Source organism: Myxocyprinus asiaticus, chromosome 35 (genome assembly GCF_019703515.2).
Source record: "Myxocyprinus asiaticus isolate MX2 ecotype Aquarium Trade chromosome 35, UBuf_Myxa_2, whole genome shotgun sequence".
NCBI lineage: Eukaryota > Metazoa > Chordata > Actinopteri > Cypriniformes > Catostomidae > Myxocyprinus > Myxocyprinus asiaticus.
The window spans coordinates 13,346,625-13,368,287 of NC_059378.1; the positions used below are offsets into that span (position 1 = coordinate 13,346,625).

General features: G+C 37.8%; 1 protein-coding gene across 8 annotated transcripts in view; it reads right to left on the reverse strand.

Moving 5' to 3' along the window:
- The window catches only part of LOC127426611 (membrane-associated guanylate kinase, WW and PDZ domain-containing protein 1-like), a 221,796-nt gene that overhangs the window by 55,108 nt on the left and 145,025 nt on the right, over positions 1 to 21,663 (reverse strand). For all 8 annotated transcript variants that reach the window (XM_051673539.1, XM_051673540.1, XM_051673537.1 and 5 more), the window contains 3 exons: positions 11,175 to 11,294; positions 8,734 to 8,940; positions 2,499 to 2,715 (listed from right to left, as the gene is read on the reverse strand). In XM_051673539.1, coding sequence (XP_051529499.1) covers positions 2,499 to 2,715; positions 8,734 to 8,940; positions 11,175 to 11,294 — 544 coding nt within the window. The remainder of the gene's footprint in view (positions 1 to 2,498; positions 2,716 to 8,733; positions 8,941 to 11,174; positions 11,295 to 21,663) is intronic.

A 21,663-nucleotide genomic window follows, 5' to 3' on the forward strand; every position in this document is an offset into this window, starting at 1 on the left:
AGGGGCAAGTGAAAGAGAATTTTAAAACTGAATAAAAAAACATCAATAACAAAAAAAATAACCGGCTATTTTTGTGATAGCCTAGGCCTGTGTCACTTATTAGAAAGTTCATATTCTTACTCTGCTGTTGAAAATAATCCAGAGTGCGTAATTTTATAATTCACTAGCGATCTAATAACAGCTGCACCCTGTTTGATTGACAGGCGGTGTATGTGTGTGTGCTGAACATGCTCGCGCTAATGTGCACCTGAACGGTCAAATACATTTCAAAATTCTGCCAAATGCCCGTCTTGGTGAGTTATTCATGTAAACACAGAGAGTGACGTCTAAAGTGAATGTAAACAGTGGAGAAAAAGCAGATTTGTATTCAAATGTCGGACTTGTAAGTATAAATGTAAGCTAATAGACCTGCTGCTGTCTAGTGTGTCATTATAATAATCAAAAAACCAGAACAAGAAAATGAGAAAACACTCACTGCTCTTGACTGGGTAACTTTAGTAGCTTTAAAAAGTATTAATGTATTATAATCATACAGTGAAGACCAGTAGTCGTTTTATGTTGCATTTCATTCTGAATGTTTACTTGAATACTTGACAGCCTACTGCTGTTAAAAACTTTTAAAGCTGTTAAAAAAAAGCACTGAATTTTCTTAACTTGTATTTTTTGTTCTATTATTTTTAATCCATTTCTATTCATTGTTTTTTTTTTTATTATTATTATTAATTTATTGTTTACTAGTCTTGAATAATTACTTTAGAACTTGAAACCATTCTTCCATAATTAACATATTAGTTAATGTTATTATTTGTTGTGGTTTTGAAGCTGGTATTGAGAATCGTCAAATTTCACTTTAGACTACTGAAATTTTGGTATTGTGATAATGTATAGCCTTTATTGTACATGGTAGATCTTGATGCAATAACAAGATGAAAAAGTAGATCTCATTCCATAGAGCTACGAGCATCTCTGCTGTTAGTGATGGTGGCTTTTTATTTTTTTTTATTTGACTACCATATGTTACATAAAATAATTACCATATGACAATAGCCTCCTCCCCTACCCAGTGCAGATTACATTTCTGTCACAGAGAATTGACTTGATTACATAGGTACACTATTAGGTTGGGCATCTGTCATAATTTTAGAAAAATATACAACATAAACTTTGACGTTACTTTAACATGTAACTTAAATGTCCTTTTTTCTCTCCGGATGAGTAACTTTTTTACTCGGACAAGTGAATGACCAATTTACTTGTCCAGAGGACAGGCACATGACGATGCTTAATGCTGAGCCCTGCATAATACTGATTACCCCAAAAATTCATTTTGACTCATCCCTCCTTTTCTTTAAAAAAGAAAAAAAATCGAGGTTACAGTGAGGCACTTACAATGGAAGTGAATGGGGCAGAGTTTTGGAGGGTTTAAAGGCAGAAATGTGAAGCTTATAATTTTATAAAAGCACTTACATTAATTCTTCTGTTAAAACTCATGAATTATTTAAGCTAGAAAGTTGTTTAAATCATCATTTTTACAGTCATTTTAGGGTTTGTTGACATTACATCATCATGGCAACATAGTTGTAAAATTGGCTATGACTTTACACAGAAAAGGTTAGTACTTGATTTTATCACACTAAAATCATGTTAACACACATATTGTTTATGTCTTGTGTCTATAATTTTGAAACAGTATTTTAATGTTTATAGATTGGCCCCCATTCACTTCTATTGTAAGTGCCTCACTGTAACCTCAATTTTTGCTTTTTTTAAAGAAAAGGAGGGGCAAGTCCAAATTAATTTTTGTGGTAAACAATATTATGACACAAAAGCTGTTCATTGAGCTTAACCTGTATTGAACCCAGAATATTCCCTTAAAGGGATAGTTCACAAAAAAAAAAAAAAAAAAAATGTAATTCGGTCATCTTTTACTCACAATTATTTTGTTTCAAACCCGTACATCTTTCTTCTGTGAAACAAAAAAAGGTGAAATTTTAGGGACTGACAGCCATAGTCACTGTTCACTGTCAATGCATCTTTTTTTTTTCTTCATACAATAAAAGTAAATGGTGTCTGAGACTGTCAGTCCCTAAAATTCTGCCTAACATCTTCCATTGTGATCCAATGAATAAAATAAGTCAAATAGGTTTGGTACAACATGAGGGGTGAGTAAATTACCACCAAATTCTCATTTTTGGGAGAACCATCCAAATAAACCAGCCTAAGCTGGTTAAGCTGGTAAGCTGGTCTAAGATGGTCTAGCTGGTCTGCCAAACCTGGCAAGCTGGTTATAAGCTGGTTTAGCTTGTCAGCCAGCTGAACAAGCATCCTGACCATCTGACAAGTGCCCAAAAAGCCTTCTAAAACCAGCACACAGACCAGTCTGACCAGGCTGAGGGAGACCAACTAATACCAGCAAACCATCTTAGGCTGGTTTAAAAAAAAAATTGTTTTTTGCTTTTTCAGAAAAATGAAGGTAGTAGATAGTTCAGGGTAATTACTCTATAAAGTAGACCTCTCCGTTCTCAGTGTAGGCCATCTCCCAGTTATCGGGCAGAGGCCCCAGAGGGTCCTCTTCCGTGGGATGGCTGGGGTGTGTGTGTGTGTTCTGAGAGCTCTCCGTGGTTGACGCCAAGGTGCTGTGGAGCCCGTAGGGTATAACGTGGTCGCGGGCGAAGGGCGGCACGGAGGAGTGGTCGTCCGGTTCACTTGAGTCTCCTGCATATACACATAAAATTAGTACACAAACATACAGTCTCTGTTCACAATCCCTTATCCTATCCTAGCTTGACATGCAGAGACAACTTTAAGAAAGTATGCTGATTCCCCTATAAGTGTAAACAAACAAGCATCCCAACCAGCAATACCTAGCAACACTGGCTCAACCAATTGCATGGGTCTGAGGCAGGGATATCTCTTGTCTGACCAATTTCAGATCAGGGGAGTGTTTGGGGAAACATTTTATTTTTGCAATTCTGTTTGATGATGCTAGTGGCACAGAAATTATTCACGTAACCTTTAAGAACTACACACACATGCATGCACAGATATATATATGTACACACACACACACACATACACACACACTGATAAGCCAAAACATTATCACCACTTACAGTTGAAGGGAATAACACTGATCATCTCCTAACAAGGCCACATGTCAAGGTCTGGGTAGATTAGATGGTAAAGGAACAATCAGTTCTCGTAGTCAATGTGTTAAATGCAGGAGAAATGGGCAGGAGTAAAGACCTGAGCGACTTTTACATGGGCCAATTTGTCATGGCCAGACAACTGGGTCAGAAACAGTAAGGCTTGTGGGGTGCTCCCGGTCAGCAGTGGCGAGTACCTACCAACAGTGGTCCGAGGAGGGACAAACCACAAAATGGCGACAGGATGTTGGCGCCCAAAGGTCATCGATGCGCGAGGGCAATGAAGGCTATCCGGTCTGGTCCAAACCGACAGACGGACTACTGTGGCACAAGTCAAAGAAAATTTTAATGATGGTTACGGTAGGAATGTGTAACAACACACAGTGCATCGCATCCTGCTGTGTATGGGGCTGATTAGCCAGAGACCAGTCAGAGTGCCCATGATGACCCCTGTCCACCATCGAAAGCGCCTATAATGGGCACGCGGGCATCAGAACTGGACCTTGGAGCAGTGGAAGAAGGTCACCTGGTCCAATGTGTCCCGTTTTCGTTTACATCACGTGGACGGCCATGTACATGTGTGCCATTTACCTACAGAAGTGATGGCACCAGGATGCACTGTGGGAAGACGACAAGCCGGTGGAGGGAGTGTGATGCTCTGGGCAATGTTCTGCTGGGAAACCCTGGGTCTGGCCATTCATGTGGATGTCAATTTGACACGTGCCACCTACCTAAATATCGTTGCAAACCAGGTACACCCCTTCATGGCAATGGTATTCCCTGATGGCAGTGGCCTTTTTCAGCAGGATAATGTGCCCTGCCACACTGCAGGAACGGTTTGAGCAACACGATGAAGAGTTCAAAGTGTAGCCCTGGCCTCCAAATTCCCCAGATCTCAATCCGATTGAGCATCTGTGTGATGTGCTGGACCAACAAGTCCGATCCACGGCGGCTCCACCTCGTAACTTACAGGAATTGAAGGATCTGCTGCTAATGTCTTGGTGTCAGATACCACAGGATAACTTCAGGGGTCTTGTAGAATCCATGTCTCGGCAGGTCAGCGCTGTTTTGGCGGCACACGGAGGACCAACAGCATATTAGGCATAATGTTTTGGCTCATCAGTGTATATATATATATATATATATATATATATATATATATATATATATACACACACACAGTTGTGCTCAAAAGTTTGCATACCCTGGAAGAAATTGTGAAATTTTGGCATTGATTTTGAAAATATCATTTAAGGATAAATGATCATATGAAGCCATTTATCATCACATAGTTGTTTGGCTCCTTTTTAAATCATAATGATAACAGAAATCACCCAAATGGCCCTGATCAAAAGTTTACATACCCTTGAATGTTTGGCCTTGTTACAGACACACAAGGTGACACACACAGGTTTAAATGACAATTAAAGGTTAATTTCGCACACCTGTGGCTTTTTAAATTGCAATTAGAGCCTGTGTATAAATAGTCAATGAGTTTGTTAGCTCTCACGTGGATGCACTGAGCAGGCTAGATACTGAGCCATGGGGAGCAGAAAAGAACTGTCAAAAGACCTGCCTAACAAGGTAATGGAACTTTATAAAGATGGAAAAGGATATAAAAAGATATCCAAAGCCTTAAAAATGCCAGGCAGTACTGTTCAATCACTTATTAAGAAGTGGAAAATTCGGGGATCTCTTGATACCAAGCCAAGGTCAGGTAGACCAAGAAAGATTTCAGCCACAACTGCCAGAAGAATTGTTCGGGATACAAAGAAAAACCCACAGGTAACCTCAGGAGAAATACAGGCGGCTCTGGAAAAAGACGGTGTGGTTGTTTCAAGGAGCACAATATGACGATACTTGAACAAAAATGAGCTGCTTGGTCGAGTTGCCAGAAAGAAGCCTTTACTGCGCCAATGCCACAAAAAAGCCTCAGTTACAATATGCCCGACAACACCTTGACATGCCTCACAGCTTCTGGCACACTGTAATTTGGAGTGACGAGACCAAAATAGAGCTTTATGGTCACAACCATAAGCACTATGTTTGGAGAGGGGTCAACAAGGCCTATAGTGAAAAGAATACCATCCCCACTGTGAAGCATGGAATCTTGTGAAAATTGATGGGAAGATGAATGCAGCATGTTATCAGAAAATACTGGCAGACAATTTGAATTATTCTGCATGAAAGTTGCGCATGGGATGCTCTTGGACATTCCAGCACGACAATGACCCTAAGCACAAGGCCAAGTTGACCCTCCAGTGGTTACAGCAGAAAAAGGTGAAGGTTCTTGAGTGGCCATCACAGTCTCCTGACCTTAATATCATCGAGCCACTCTGGGGAGATCTCAAACGTGCGGTTCATGCAAGACAACCAAAGACTTTGCATGACCTGGAGGCATTTTGCCTAGACGAATGGGCAGCTATACCACCTGCAAGGATTTGGGGCCTCATAGACAACTATTACAAAAGACTACACGCTGTCATTGATGCTAAAGGGGGCAATACACGGTATTAAGAACTAAGGGTATGCAGACATTTGAACAGGGGTCATTTCATTTTTTACATTGTTGCCATGTTTTGTTTTATGATTATGCCATTCTGTTATAACCTACAGTTGAATATGAATCCCATAAGAAATAAAAGAAATGTGTTTTGCCTGCTCACTCATGTTTTCTTTAAAAATGGTACATATATTACCAATTCTCCAAGGGTATGCAAACATTTGAGCACAACTGTATATATACACACACTGGCGGCCAAAAGTTTGGAATAATGTACAGATTTTGCTGTTTTGAAAGGAAATTGGTACTTTAATTCACCAAAGTGGCATTCAACTGATCACAAAGTATAGTCAAGACATTACTGATGTAAAAAAACAGCACCATCACTATTTGAAAAAAGTCATTTTTGATCAAATCTAGACAGGCCCCATTTCCAGCAGCCATCACTCCAACACATTATTTTTGAGTAATCATGCTAAATTGATAATTTGGTACTAGAAAATCACTTGCCATTATATCAAACACTGCTGAAAGCAATTTGATTTGTTAAATTAAGCTTAACATTGTGTTTGTTTTTGAGTTGCCACAGTATGCAATAGACTGGCATGTCTTAAGGTCAATATTAGGTCAATAATGGCAAAAAAAGAAACAGCTTTCTCTAGAAACTCATCATTCTATCATTGTTTTGAGGAATGAAGGCTATACAATGCTTGAAATTGCCAAAAAAACTGAAGATTTCATACAAAGGTGTACATTACAGTCTTCACAAAGGCTGAGGACAACTGGCTCTAACAAGGACAGAAAGAGATGCGGAAGGCCCAGATGTACAACTAAACAAGAGGATAAGTACATCAGAGTCTCTAGTTTGAGAAATAGATGCCTCACATGTCCTCAGCTGACAGCTTCATTGAATTCTACCTGCTCAACACCAGTTTCATGTACAACAGTAAAGAGGAGACTCAGCGGTGCAGGCCTTATGGGAAGAATTGCAAAGAAAAAGCCACTTTTGAAACAGAAAAACAAAACCAAAAGGTTAGAGTGGGCAAAGAAACTCAGACATTGGACAACAGATAATTGGAAAAGAGTGTTATGGATCTTAACCCCATTGAGCTTTTGTGGGATCAGCTAGACTGTAAGGTGCGTGAGAATTGCCTGACAAGACAGCCACATCTATGGCAAGTGCTACAGGAAGCGTGGGGTGAAATGTCACCTGAGGATCTGGACAAACTGACAGCTAGAATGCCAAGGATCTGCAAAGCTGTCATTGCTGCACGTGGGGGATTTTTTGATGAGAACTCTTTGAAGTAGTTTTGAAAAATTACATTTTTTTAAAATTGTAATAGTAATTTTTCATGTTATTAATGTACTGACTATACATTGTGATCAGCTGAATGCCACTTTGGTGAATAAAAGTACCAATTTCTTTCCATAAGAGCAAAATCTGTACATTATTCCAAACTTTTGGCCGCCAGTGTAAATATATATATATATACATATATATATATATATATATATATATATATATATATATATATATATATATATATATATATTAGTATATATGCTATTGCTAATGATTTGGAAAGTGGCAACATGCTTGCTGCTTTCCTAATGTGGACTGTAGGAAGACAGTGGGGGGGTTAAGCCCCACTCCCTTTTACTTTCTGTAAACTTTGTAGTGATCAGACACCATTTACACTCTTTTATACCCAAACACACTCACATTCCAGCACCTGGCAGTCACAGTGAAAAAATCTAATCACCAACATCCCACCAAATCAACAGGAGTGTAAACAGTAAAAATACTTATCCTATTTGAAGAGGTGAGAAATATAAACAAATCCACTCTCAACTACTTTGCACGACCAGCCTGCCTGAATTAGCTACTTTAAATCAAACCACTTTGCGGAGTGAAAGGCATGAACCTGTGTGAATAGAACGGCTTATTGCCTATTTTAAATCAAGGGCCCTAAAATTAACTTGGCTATTGAACATAACACACAATATATAAATATTATAATTCACACAGCATTTCAGTACATAGCCAAAAAAAAAAAAAAAAACTCTTGAAATAAAATGTGAGATTACAGTGTAAAATATCGATCAGAAAACAGTTATAATGCCTAGGCAGAATCTTGCCAAGTATAATTACAATTTACTGCCTGACAACGCGGTTTTAAAGGTACATGAGTCAAATATTAGACCAACCTGATATTTTGTGTCCATGATTGTGTACTGGTCAAATCAAAATTGACCCTATTTACCTTGGCTGATCAGCACACGTTATTCCAAATAAAAAAATATTGTCTTAGTAACCGTTGATCAAAATGTAACAACTTGACATTAATTTCCTTTTCAGCTGATGTAACAAATCTCTTTTACTCTTCAACCACTCCCCTCCAACCACCAGGCTTCATTCTGTTATGTAATGCCAACTTTTCACGATACAATCAATTTTTAATGACCCTTTATATCCTGAATTATCAGTGCATGTTATTCAAAATAAAAATAAAAAATGTCTTCATTAATCAATATGTAACAACTTGCTCTGCCTCTGAAACGATTTTTCTTTTCAGCTGACATCACAAATACCTCTTACTTTTCAACCCCTCCCCTCCATCCCCAGACACCATTCTGGTGTGTAAAAGCCCACTTTTCACAATCCGATTTTCACAATGGATGAAATGACAAGCCCTGCCCTTACGATGTTTCTCTTTGAATATACTGTTACACTCAGAAAAACATCAGATTACTGTAAAATATTAAGTATTTTATAAGGTTGTGAATGGCATTTCATTTTGACTTTAAAAAACAGATGCATCCTTAGAAGACAAAATGCAACCCATCCAAAAGTATAGTAACTGTCTGATCAACAAATAAAGACAGAATAAGAGTCCATCTTGACGCTTTCAAAAACAACAAAACCTTTTCCCACAGCCAGATGGCGCTAGTTCCCCCTTCCTCTTGTAATAATAATGGCAAAGAAGGGAGAAAGCAACAAAGTGGTACCACTCATCTCTTCTCCCATGTGCTAGACAGAAACACAAACAAATACAACCACAGAGTCAGCCATTCCTAACTGACCTGTGAAGCTACTGTTCATTTCAGGAACTTCATCATCATCCTCAGTTTCTGTAGGCACTATTCCAGCATTTTGCATCTCATTATAAGACTTGGTGCGGCGTGGATTTGACTGCTGGGAACCAGGAAGGCTGTCTTGCAGAGCATCACCAGTAATCACTTTCCCACTAGGGGGTTGGCTGGGCGGCTTGGGTGTTCCATAATAGTTACCTAGGCAACAAGAGGATATTACCACTATTTAGAGCAGTAAAGTTGCAAAACTCTTTTTTTGATTTTGATGTTACATTATGAAGGTGACTGCTTGGATACATGGGGTGCATACAATTATTTGAAAGGAGATAATAGTATCAGCCTGTCTGGGAGTATTGTTTTTGGGCAGTGAGCGTGCACAATGGGCAGAGCTGTCTTTCTAAAAGGAAAGCCCTTGACTTCATTAAATTTGAGTGATACATTTAGAGTTCAGCCATGCCAGGCCCAATGATCAACCTTAATATCAATTAGGGATTTCATTTTAGTGAAACACCACAGCAGCACTACGTAGAAAGAAAGGATTGAACATTTAACTATCAGCAGAAGGATCCTTTTGGTTACATGTCATTGTTGTCATTGTTACATTGCAATTTCTGGAGTGACCCGTGTATACCATACTCATATGCAACGATTAATGAACTTTGCATTGTGTACATGGTCATAGAATATGATTCTGGTTGACCAGATTTCTGATATGTCCAATTCCAGCTAAATAACAAGGACATTGTAAACAAATTTAGAAGAAATGAGAAGTATGCAGCCTTGCAGGGTAGGATCTGGCTTGGAGCACTCCACATTGGTGGTTAAATACTGCCCAGCTGAAGTGCTGCTGTATCAGAGATGTGTATGGCTCTGGTTAGGGGTGTGCAGCAAAGCCATTATCTGTATCTGTAATTGTATTTGTTCATATGACAAAATTATCTGTATCTGTCTCTGTATTCGGATAGAACCAGGTGTGGGCGGGGCTTAAACCGGAACTGCGTTAAAACTAAATGAAATGTTTATAGTTTCTATTAATAAAATATACCTCATGTATGCATTTTCATAATAATAGCCTATTATTATTATTAAATAATTATTATTTAATTAAATTATTTATTTTTCTTACCAGATGAAGCTGAATTTGTTGGCCACATTAACTGTGGAATATTTGTTAACTTTGGTTTCTCCTGGTATTTCTGATATTAATATCTGCCTGAAACTAAATTTTTGTTCATCTGTTCATGTATAGCAACATTATTCTGGAGGCAGGAGGTGTCAAGCAAAATGTGAAATGCCATGCACAAATTTTGCAGTGAATAATAAATAAAAAATTACAGCATTAATAGAAATATACTAAATCAATATCCCGTAAGGATGCCATTATTTTGTTAAATAATAATAATAATAATAATAATAATAATAATTAATAATGTAAAATTTATACAGCTCCTTTTTAGAGCTCAAGAACACTTAATATTCTCAAATTTAGCACAGTTTAAAGAACAACAAGAAGAAAAAAAGATTAGTTTCTTTGTTTTACATAAGCAGGAATATTCCGAATAGATGAATACTTTATGGAGCATTTAAACCTTTATGGAGCATTTGAATTTTTTTCGAAATAAACCAGATAATTACCTTAATCGCTAATGTGAATATAAATGTGGTCAACTTTAAGAGAAATCATCACTTCAGGTCAGGAATATAACGTCGCGCTCAGGTTTAGGCTATAAATAAATACATGGGAATCATGTGTGAATCGTGTGATACATTACCATAAACATTTCAAGAAGTGGAAAGTGAACATGATGTTGTATCTTAGTTAATATTACACTTGACAAGCTTCAGACGTGCACAATTTACAGAGACCACAAACGGAGGACTGCACACATCTGATCTGAAATCACACCGTGCGCATTTTCAGTCATAAGGTTTACACTTAAAGAAATATTGACAAAAGCAAATCACAAGCCATACGACTTTGTTCTGTAAAGGATAAATGTAACCGTTTCTATTTAAAAAGCTTTGCTGTGTTCTGTTTGTCTTCTTGAGAAGAAATTATGAAATATTTTAAATATGTAATTATTTTTAAGCTGATGAGATATTTTAGAGCCGAGCATAACTAGGGGGGAAAAAAGTATATTCAGTGCAAACTTTTCCATGACTTCTTAAGATTGTATTAACGTCCATGACTTTTCCAGGCCTACTACAAATTAATTTAAAATGATTATTTTCACATTTTTCATGACTGTAGGAACCCTGTAAACAGAGCTTTGAGGAGTCTAAAACATTAACTTAATGTATGAAATGTATATACATTTTTATGTTTTATGGTTCTCTTTGTACATGTTAAGTTCTATCACATATATGTAGGAAAAACAAAAGCATTTGTGTTTAAAACTTGTGATTTAAACTCTTTATAATTTGTTGTTTACCTTCATAAGATCCGATCTCCAGCAGGGTCCCACTCTGTTCAAGCTTCAGAAATTCTTCTACCGACAAAAAATTATAATCTACTCCTGGCACCTCTCTGTCACGAGGGGGGCGAGTCGTACCTATGAGGAGCAGAAAAAGAGAGAGAATCCATAAGATATTGACAACATGAAACTGCTAATTTTTTCCCCAAAAACACATATAAAGCACATCTATGATTAGCACCTACACCAGGGCCAACGGTAACCACATGCTACATTCAACACTTTCCTGGAAGCGAGTGTTGGATGTGACACCCGTGTGAGAGAGCTTTGCCTGGCTAAAAGTGAAGATGTCGTAACACATTAATAATTGGTTGCAAGAGAGTAAAGTGAGCCTGTCCCTTTCCCCCATCAACCTCCACTCTATTGCACTAACTACATATTAGATTAAAGCAGCTTAAGGATCAAAGAGTCCATACGAATGCCCAGCCTCCTCCATCACATTCCCCCACATCACATCATATCACATCTGTCCTAGGGGTGGGAATCAGCAGGGGTCTGGCAATATAATATTATATTGATATCTGAGTTGCGATACAATAACATTGCGATTATTTAGTGTTTTGCTCTTCTACTGTGATATTTTGCGATCATTTATACACTTCATATTTATTGGGCTTTGGTGCTTTGCGCAACAAGTGCAAGTTAATTTGCTGGTTCATGCAGCTTAAAAAAAAAAACTGTCTGATCAAGAATTTTTACAAAATCATTAACGTCGTGCGACCCCGCGTACACATGCCTGGATGTTGTATATTGGCTTCGCTATACACAATTTAAATTCATTTAAATCGACTGATCTCAGTTTAGAAGACTCTGAACTGAAGTCATGTGACAAAACAACATGGCGCTGATCACAGCGGAGTTTCTCTTTGGGAGAAAAGTCAAAAAAATTACATCTGGTAAGAAACCTAATTAAGTTTTTACATTGAAACCTGTTTGAGTCAAAAGCTGAGTCTCTAGTTTCATCCAATTTGCTATTTGCTAAACACAATGTACACTAATGTGTACTTTAGAGCATTTTGTCCTTATAAATCGTATACTTACTGTGCATTTTCACATTGAGAATCAATGGGTTCATTCAAAAGCTGTAAAATGTTGCTTTCAGAGGCTTTATATTGAGTTAGGATGAAAATAAGGTGCATTTTCAACTGTTCTGAGATCAGTGCAGACAGACAGCACACTGGAGGTTAAGTCATTCACTAAATAGGGAGCAAGAGAGCATCCTATAGCTTTCCTATGCAGCTAAGTGCATTAACCCCTAAAATCCAACCAAAAGTTCAGTTTTAGGCTGCAGATGATGTTTGGACCACTCAACATGTTTGGCAGACATGGGACAATGATAATCAGTACATAGATTCAGAATTTATAATGTATAATTTCAATTTAACATAACTGGCAGTGATTGGATGATCCTGGCCATTACTTGAATCAGAATTAATTATGCTGAAAACCTGAAAAACCATCACTCCTGGAAACATAATAAACAATTTGATTAAAAAAAAATCTTTTTATAGCTTGGTATTATTATACAACTTAGTCCAGCTGTCCACATATGTTGCCATCAATTTTTAGGAAAACTATTTGCTCTAGAATGATTATTATTTTATATATATATATATATATATATATATATATATATATATATATATTTTATTTTATTTTATTTATTTATTTATTTTTTCTCATTATTAGGTGCTACTAGCTACAAATCAAAAAGGGAAATGGAAAATGCACACAGCAGTCACACTCAGGTCTCAGGAGGTTAACATTGACAATACGCTTGCAGACGCAACAAAAAGTGTCTAAATAAATAAATGTAGATCATGTGACATGCACATCCAAAATTCATGTAATACAGGCACCCAAACATAACTCTGAGCATTCTGCTCGAAACATTATTTGAGGTGAGATTAAAATTAATATATTTTTAGAGCAACAGTGTGCTGAGTTCTCAGTTTTGTTTTTTGTTTTTTTACTTTTCTGTGCTTTAATCAATATGTTTGATACTTTGAAGAGTGATGATGTATGCAGCCATGAGACATTTAGAGACACTGCCCTTGACAAAATGTTATTACAAGTGGTCACAGAAACCTATTTTAGACACTTTATTACCAGGTGTAAACAAAAATGTATCTCAGCTGACCACTTGTGATTGTATCACCCAAGACAGAAGTAATAGGAATAGTTCACCCAAAAATGTCTGTCATCACTAGCTCATCTTCATGCTGTTCCAACCCCGTATGACTTTCTTCCATGGAATAACAACAGTAAGTGAGTAAATGATGGCAGAATTAAAAATTTTGGGTGAACTATCCCTTTAATACCAAGTGTAAACAGGGCATGTGGAGATTCAGCTGGAAAGAGTGTGTTTTTAGACACCATGATTAATCATAATATTTCCCACACACATGACATGAAGTGGACTTGTCCCTTGTGTCGTGCTTGTAATCAATATCTCTTCTGTCATAATTCACTCTTTATGGATGTAGTCATATTTATTTGGACCGTGAGCTTAGGGTCTTAAGATGATCCAGCTATTTGCAATGCTGACAGTTAAGACAATGGCCTGGCAGCTCTTGCGTTCCTCACGCAGTCATCCTACTGTGTGCTGTATATCCCCATCACTTGACGGAGCTGATGAATAGCTGATAAAAATAGAACCCCTTGATGGGAGATGTGCTTTGGCAGCCATCTTAGTGACATTGGTGATAAATCAAAGATGTGACGATAACTCAGTTTTCTCAATAACCTGTAATATTCTCTTAGGCTTACAAGCATTTTCTGTAGAGAGAAGGGTAAAACACAACCCCTGAAATGGATGCTGTGTAAAGCCCGCACATATGTGTGTGTCACTTTAAATAGGAATACAGCTTTTTTTTCCCCGTTTCATTCCGTTGTAAACATCTGTGAAATGTTTTTCCAGTTTCCAAAGCACACTAATACAGAGACGTTCTCTTAATGATACAAATTAGACAACCGCGGGAAATTCATTCATTACAAAATGTATGTTTATGTGTAAGTATATTATTCGCATTTCATTTAGTTGTAAACGTGAAATGTTTTTGTTTTTTTTCAGTTTCCAGAGCACACTAATACAAAGAGGTTCTCTTAATGATACAAATTGGACATTCACAGGAAATTCATCCATTACAAAATGTATGTTTATGTGTATGTATATATAGGGGTTGAAGGACTACTGATTTTTAAAAGTCTACTAGTCTTCGGCCTGGGTAGCTCAGCGAGTACTGATGCTGACTACCACCCTTGGAGTTTGCGAGTTCGAATTCCAAGGCATGCTGAGTAACTCCAGCCAGGTCTCCTAAGCAACCAAATTGGCCCGGTTGCTAGGGAGGATAGTGTCACATGGGGTAACCTCCTCGTGGTCGCTATAATGTGTGGTTCTCGCTCTCGGTGGGGCTCGTGGTGAGTTGTGCGTGGATGCCATGGAGAATAGCGTGGGCCTCCACACGCGCTACGTCTCCGGGGTAATGCACTCAACAAGCCACGTGATAAGATGCGCGGATTGACGGTCTCAGATGCGGAGGCAACTGAGATTCATCCTCTGCCACCCGGATTGAGGCGAGTCACTACGCCATCACGAGGACTTATAGCGTGTTGGGAATTGGGCATTCCAAATTGGGGAGAAAGGGGGAGAAAAAAAATAAAATAAGTCTACTAGTCATTAGTCGAATCAAATTATACTAGTCGTGATGTCACTAGCCATAGGAAGTGGGGGAAAACAGTGTTTCAGGAAGTGAAAAAACAGATCCTGTATTAATTGCATTATTTTTTTAACGTGTTAAACAGTCAACTATTAATTGCAGAAATAAGCATGTTAAATTTCCCAGCCCAAGTCTGAACATATTTTAGTGCAGCCTGGACTACTTGTACAGTTGAAGTCAGAAGTTTACATACACCTTAGCCAAATACATTTAAACTCAGTTTTTCATAATTCCTGACATTTAATCGTAGAAAATATTCCCTGTCTTAGGTCAGTTAGGATCACTACTTTATTTTAAGAAGGTGAAATGTCAGAATAATAGTAGAGAGAATGATTTATTTCAGCTTTTATATCTTTCATCACATTCCCAGTGGGTCAGAAGTTTACATACACTTTGTTAGTATTTGGTAGCATTGCCTTTAAATTGTTTAACTTGGGTCAAACATTTTGGATAGCCTTCCACAAGCTTCTCAAAATAAGTTGCTGGAATTTTGGCCCATTCCTCCAGACAGCACTGGAGTCAGGTTTGTAGGCCTCCTTGCTCGCACATGCTTTTTCAGTTCTGCCCACAAATTTTCTATCGAATTGTGGTCAGGGCTTTGTGATGGCCACTCCAATACCTTGACTTTGTTGTCCTTTAAGCCATTTTGCCACAACTTTGGAGGTATGCTTGGGGTCATTGTCCATTTGGAAGACCCATTTGCGACTGAGCTTTAACTTCCTGGCTGATGTCTTGAGATGCTGCTTCAATATATCCACATAATTTTCCTTCCACATGATGCCATCTATTTTGTGATGTGCACCAGTCCCTCCTGCAGCAAAGCACCCCCACAACATGATGCTGCCACCCCCAGGCTTCACGGTTGGGACGGTGTTCTTCGGCTTACAAGCCTCACCCTTTTTCCTCCAAACGTAACGATGGTCATTATGGCCAAAAAGTTCCATTTTTGTTTCATCAGACCAGAGGACATTTCTCCAGAAAGTAAGATCTTTGTCCCCATGTGCACTTGCAAACTGTAGTCTGGCTTTTTTATGGCAGTTTTGGAGCATTGGCTTCTTCCTTGCTGAGCAGCCTTTCAGCTTATGTCGATATAGGACTCGTTTTACTGTGGATATATATACTTGTCTACCTGTTTCCTCCAGCATCTTCACAAGGCCTTTTGCTGTTGTTCTGGGATTGATTTGCACTTTTCACACCAAACTACATTCATCGCTAGGAGACAATGCGTCTCCTTCCTGAGCGGTATGATAACTGCGTGGTCCCATAGTGTTTATACTTGCATATTATTGTTTGTACAGATGAATGTGGTACCTTCAGGCGTTTGGAAATTGCTTCCAAGGATGAACCAGACTTGTGGAGGTCCACAATTATTTTTCTGAGGTCTTGGCTGATTTCTTTTGATTTTCCCATGATATCAAGCAAAGAGGCACCGAGTTTGAAGGTAGGCCTTAAAATACATCCACAGGTACACCTCCAATTCAGTACACCTCCTATCAGAAGCTAACTGGCTAATTGTCTAAAAGCTTGACATCATTTTCTGGAATTTTCCAAGCTGCTTAAAGGCACAGTTAACTTAGTGTATGTAAACTTCTGACCCACTGGAATTGTGATATAGTCAATTAAAAGTTAAACAATCTGTCTGTAAACAATTGTTGGAAAAATTTCTCATGTCATCACAAAGTAGATGTCCTAAATGACTTGCAAAAACTATAGTTTTCTAATATTAAATCTGTGGAGTGGTTAAAAAATTAGTTTTAATGACTTCAACCTAAGTGTATGTAAAGTTCTGACTTCAACTGTAGCTGCAGGCGGTTCCTCTCCTCTTGCAGCCTCTTGTACAGGTGATTATGGGTGGACACGGGATTTAGCGTGCACGATGGGGATACATTCTGTCATGTCATCATACTCCAACTCGAAGCTCCTTTCTAATTGTCACCGAATCGTATTCTTGAAGGAGCGAACAGCAACCAGGTCTGATGTTCGAACACACAAAGTTATGCTGATCATGTTGAAAATCACCGTTACACCCCTAATATATATATATATATATATATATATATATATATATATATATATATATATATATATATATATATATATATATACGGTTCGCCAACCACGGCTCGGTAAGTATTTGCTCCGTGGTTCATCTCTAGTTTAATAACTCATCTGGATCATACAGTTTGGTGAAGAAAATAAAGCGCCAAACAGACATGTGCAGTTGTAACCTCTGCTAATGCAACTGTATGGCTCTGTAGATGGACACACTCTGCCTGTGTTTCAAGTGGGTCAACTTTCTACAGAGAGAAGCTGTCCTATTAACTGTTAGTATGTTAAATCAGTTGATGACATCACAGTTCTTCCCCAGATCTGTGCCTCGATACAATCCTGTCTCGGAGGTCTACAGACAATTCTTTGGACTTCATGGCTTGGTTTGTGCTCTGACATGCACTGTTAACTGTGGGACCTTATATAGACAGGTGTGTGCCTTTCCAAATCATTTCCAATCAACTGAATTTACCATAGGTGGACTCCAATCAAGTTGTAGAAACATCTCAAGGATGATCAGTGGAAACAGGATGCACCTGAGCTCAATTTTGAGTGTCATGGCAAAGGCTGTGAATACTTATGTACATATGATTTTTTTAGTTTTTTATTTTTAATAAATTTGCAAAGATTTCAAACAAACTTCTTTCACGTTGTCATTATGGGGTATTGTTTGTAGAATTTTGAGGAAAATAATGAATTTAATCCATTTTGCAATAAAGCTTTAACATAACAAAATGTGGAAAAAGTGAAGCGCTGTGAATACTTTCCGGATGCGCTGTATAAAATGATCTGTGCCCATGGAGCAAAGATGGCAGCATTCACGTTACAAGCCACTGCCACAGAGATGAGTGGGAATGTTAACGGATAGCTTTCTCCAAGTATATGAGAACTCTTTGTCTCAAACGAACAGATTAAGGTTTTAAAGGTGCTACAGAACCACAGTATTTACACTCTGAGGAAGTCAACCTACCAATAGTCTCGGCCTCAGATGGCACGGCCATGGACCGCCCACAGTCCATGCTCTAACTATCTGATGAACATAACACACAAAACTGGAAAACGCTTTCTCTAAACACTCAGAACAAATCTGATTGGCTGGTTTGATGGAACTTTCGAGAGTAGAAGCACACAGGACTTTTCATCAGTCCACCTGGATATAGAGTTGTGTTCACAAGGTTCTGCTTTGATACTAGGAGTGCTTTTGAGGACAAAATAATCACCATATTTGTCCAAGTTTGCCAGGTTAGTGACATAAAATCTTTTAAAGCAATATTAGAGTTTTGTTTGAGGCACATAGCAGAAAGTAAAGCGGATATCCACGAGTATAACTGCATATTCTGCTTTGTTAACTTAGTTATGTCTGTGAAATACTCTGTGATGAGGTTTTATGTACTGTATTTGCACTCTCTACACATTTTTCGCTATTTTCCTGTGTGTTTTTTGTGCAATTGCTTGCGGAGACTGCCGTGCTTTATATAAATTATTTATTTTTCCCATGTCATCTTTTATTGTGGTGTGATATATCTCAGATAACCCCACCCCTAAACTGAACCCAAATACAAAACTGACTGTGATTGATTGCTTTACATGTCAATTGTTCCAGTTGAAGTGGGCGGTTCTTGGTCAATTGAAGCTGTAATAGATCCCAGAACTTTGCTGTTTTAGTCAAAGGTCTGGCTACACTAGACTAACCTACAAATAGCTTATTTAATTAGTTCTCTCTGTGCATTACACCAGGATAAGAGAAAGTATTTGAACATCGAAAAATGCACACACTTCACTTTTAAGTAATGTTATTGACTCAATAAGTTTATTGATAAGGATGCATGATCCTTACCCATGTTAACCTTCGACTTTCCAACTCAAACATGCAAAACCATTCTCTAGTTCATAACTCAAAATGTGAATGAATGACACTATTGCATGAAGCACAAATATAAATTGCATTGTGGATGATGATATATGTTCTGTTGCTAGGAGCAACCCTTGAAGGATAGAATCACTGCAGTGTCAAATAATGAAATTAATTCATCCAACCACTTTCTCTCCTTGTTGAACGAGGACATACTAATGACATACCTCCTACTCTCCTTCAGTCGGTCAACAGATCCTTATCCTTGCTCGTTTAAAGAAGGGGCATATTTCGTTCAGTGGGTAAAACCAATGACATGCTCCTTAACAGCTTTCACTCAAATGCTATTGGCTCATGCTATAGTCAGCCTTTACAGGCATGAAAAGCCACTTAAGCAGTTTCACACTTCAAATTAGAGCTCATTGGCTTCGAAAGGGAGAGACGTCAGTGAACGAGAAATGAGGTTGTGTATGGAGGTGAACAAGAACGATTTGTTCACTTAAAAGATTTGCTCAAAAAGACAGATTTGTTCAGGTAAAAAACATCACTACTTTGCGCAGTGTAGAAAGTGTGCAGCTGACTGGGGCTAGCAAGCATTACGTTGCGTCAATAACATTAATTAACCATGTGAAATTTCAGCAGCCATGCTCATACTTTAGCTGCTGAATGCCTAATTCTTCACATCACACACTGTGCCAAACAAAACATTATTAGCAAAGACAGTGTGCAAAAACAACAGCTACAAAAATTAAGAGAAACATCATATATGGTACCATGAACCTTAAGGCTAAAAAATACTTTGGTTTTCCGTTTGCACAGAGCATTTGACATAAATTCCGTCATAGCCTAAGTTCTACACAGCCCAGTTTTTGGTAACATTGTGCGCCTGTAGGCAATATATCTGTGTATGCGAGTTCACTGTACGAAAGAGTATCACAAAGCAGTCATATTGGTTAAACAAAAATAATTCGACCTGCATAAGGTGAAGGTTCATTCCAAACACACCGACGAAGTGGGCAGATTTAGGCTATAAATTGATTTTAGATGGCCAGATGTATATGTTAAATATTTTTGAGGATATATTTAATATTAACAATACATTTATTGAAAAGAAGTTATTTTATATAGGCTTCTATATACTATACTTGTTATGATTTCTATGTTGTTCAATCCCCCACATGGGAAAAAATGTAATAGCTTATTTTCACTTATATTTGGGTGAGGCAAATCCCTCATTTTGAACCTGCTTTTCCAGACCAGGTCCCTTGTTTCTTTTGCGAAATCTGCCAACACTGATACTGGTATATCACCCATAAAAGAGACTGTCAGTTTAAAAACAACGCTATTTGCCATTCTTTATTGCATTCTAACAGGTTCGCATTTGGAAAGGAGGCTGTGGAGTGTTGGACGAAAAAAATACAGTTCTCAGAGCAAACCAATATGAAAAACATTGCATTGTTAGTCCCTGGTCAAGCGCCATTGTTAATTTTTGACAGGAATGAAAATGAGGCTGTTAGGGACAGAAGTCTGTTTAATTGGTTGAAGTGTTATTTAAATTGGAGATCGTTCAGCTGACAAACCACTGAAAATATATCCTTCCAAAACAATTTCGGTACATAAAAACTCCAATAAACATGATATGTGAAAACAATGTTATCTAGGACATTTATACAGTGCATGCCATTATACAGACAGACAGTCTATCCCTCACAGCCAATTTTTCATCCGCATAAAATTTTATTAGCTTCAACACTTTCTAAGGTCTTTTCAAACCAGCTAGAAAGGAAAGCATTTTTAAACCCAACTGAAACAGAATGGTCTCATCTGAATGAGAGGCACATCCAATGTAAGACAACCATTGCTGGGAAGAGAGTGACAAGCTGAATTCTGCCTCGCTCTTAACAAGACCTCAAATGCACTCTACACTTCCAGATGACAGAGCATAGACGACAGACATGAAAAAGACAGCGCCTGTCTTTTCTTTATGATAAAGTCTTTTTCTTTGCTGTGTCTTGTACCCCAAGCTATGAACGCATTGAGAAACACTGTCTCAGAAATTACGCCTATTTGGACAATCTGCTTATTTATTATTGAACTGCTGGACATGATATGAATACACATATAGAAGGGATCTAATGTATCTTTACATTTAAAACACATGTGCCCCAATAAAAATCTGACAACTTGCACTGACCTGACATTTATGAAAAATACCCTTGTCCTTGTCAGCTAAAATCTACTTTCATAAAATTGTTGACTCTTGCCTGAGTGTATGCCAATGTGGTTAGATTGTGTTCACTTCAGCTTTTACAAAAATATGACAATGGTGGAATTTTAGTTTGGAGGATAGAGACGGTTTTGAACTAGGTGTTTGAAACCAACATTGAAAACCTCTGCTAAAGAAAACTCGCATTTTTGTACTGTGACTTTTGACTTTTTTTAAGAGTATGTACTGTTTTTGATGAATGACGTACTTTTCGATGGAAACAGAATGATCTCAAAAAGAATATGTTTACAAAATACAATTCATGAATGCACAGCGCAATTCACATAAAAACATAGTGAGGGCACAAATATTTCCTCAATTGCCCACACAAATACTTAAATAAATGCAAAAAAATTTTACAAACACGTATCTATCAAGTTCTTGAATTAATTTGCATCAAAACATTTGTGAATGTTGTTACATTTATTTATGGATCGTTGAATCTGCATTTGCAAATCGTCACATGTGTGTGGATCGCTTTGGATTTGTGTGTGGCTTTTTTGAGACTTTCCTGCCAGGTTTCGATTCACAAATTGCATTTTTAAAATTTTTTTAGGAAGT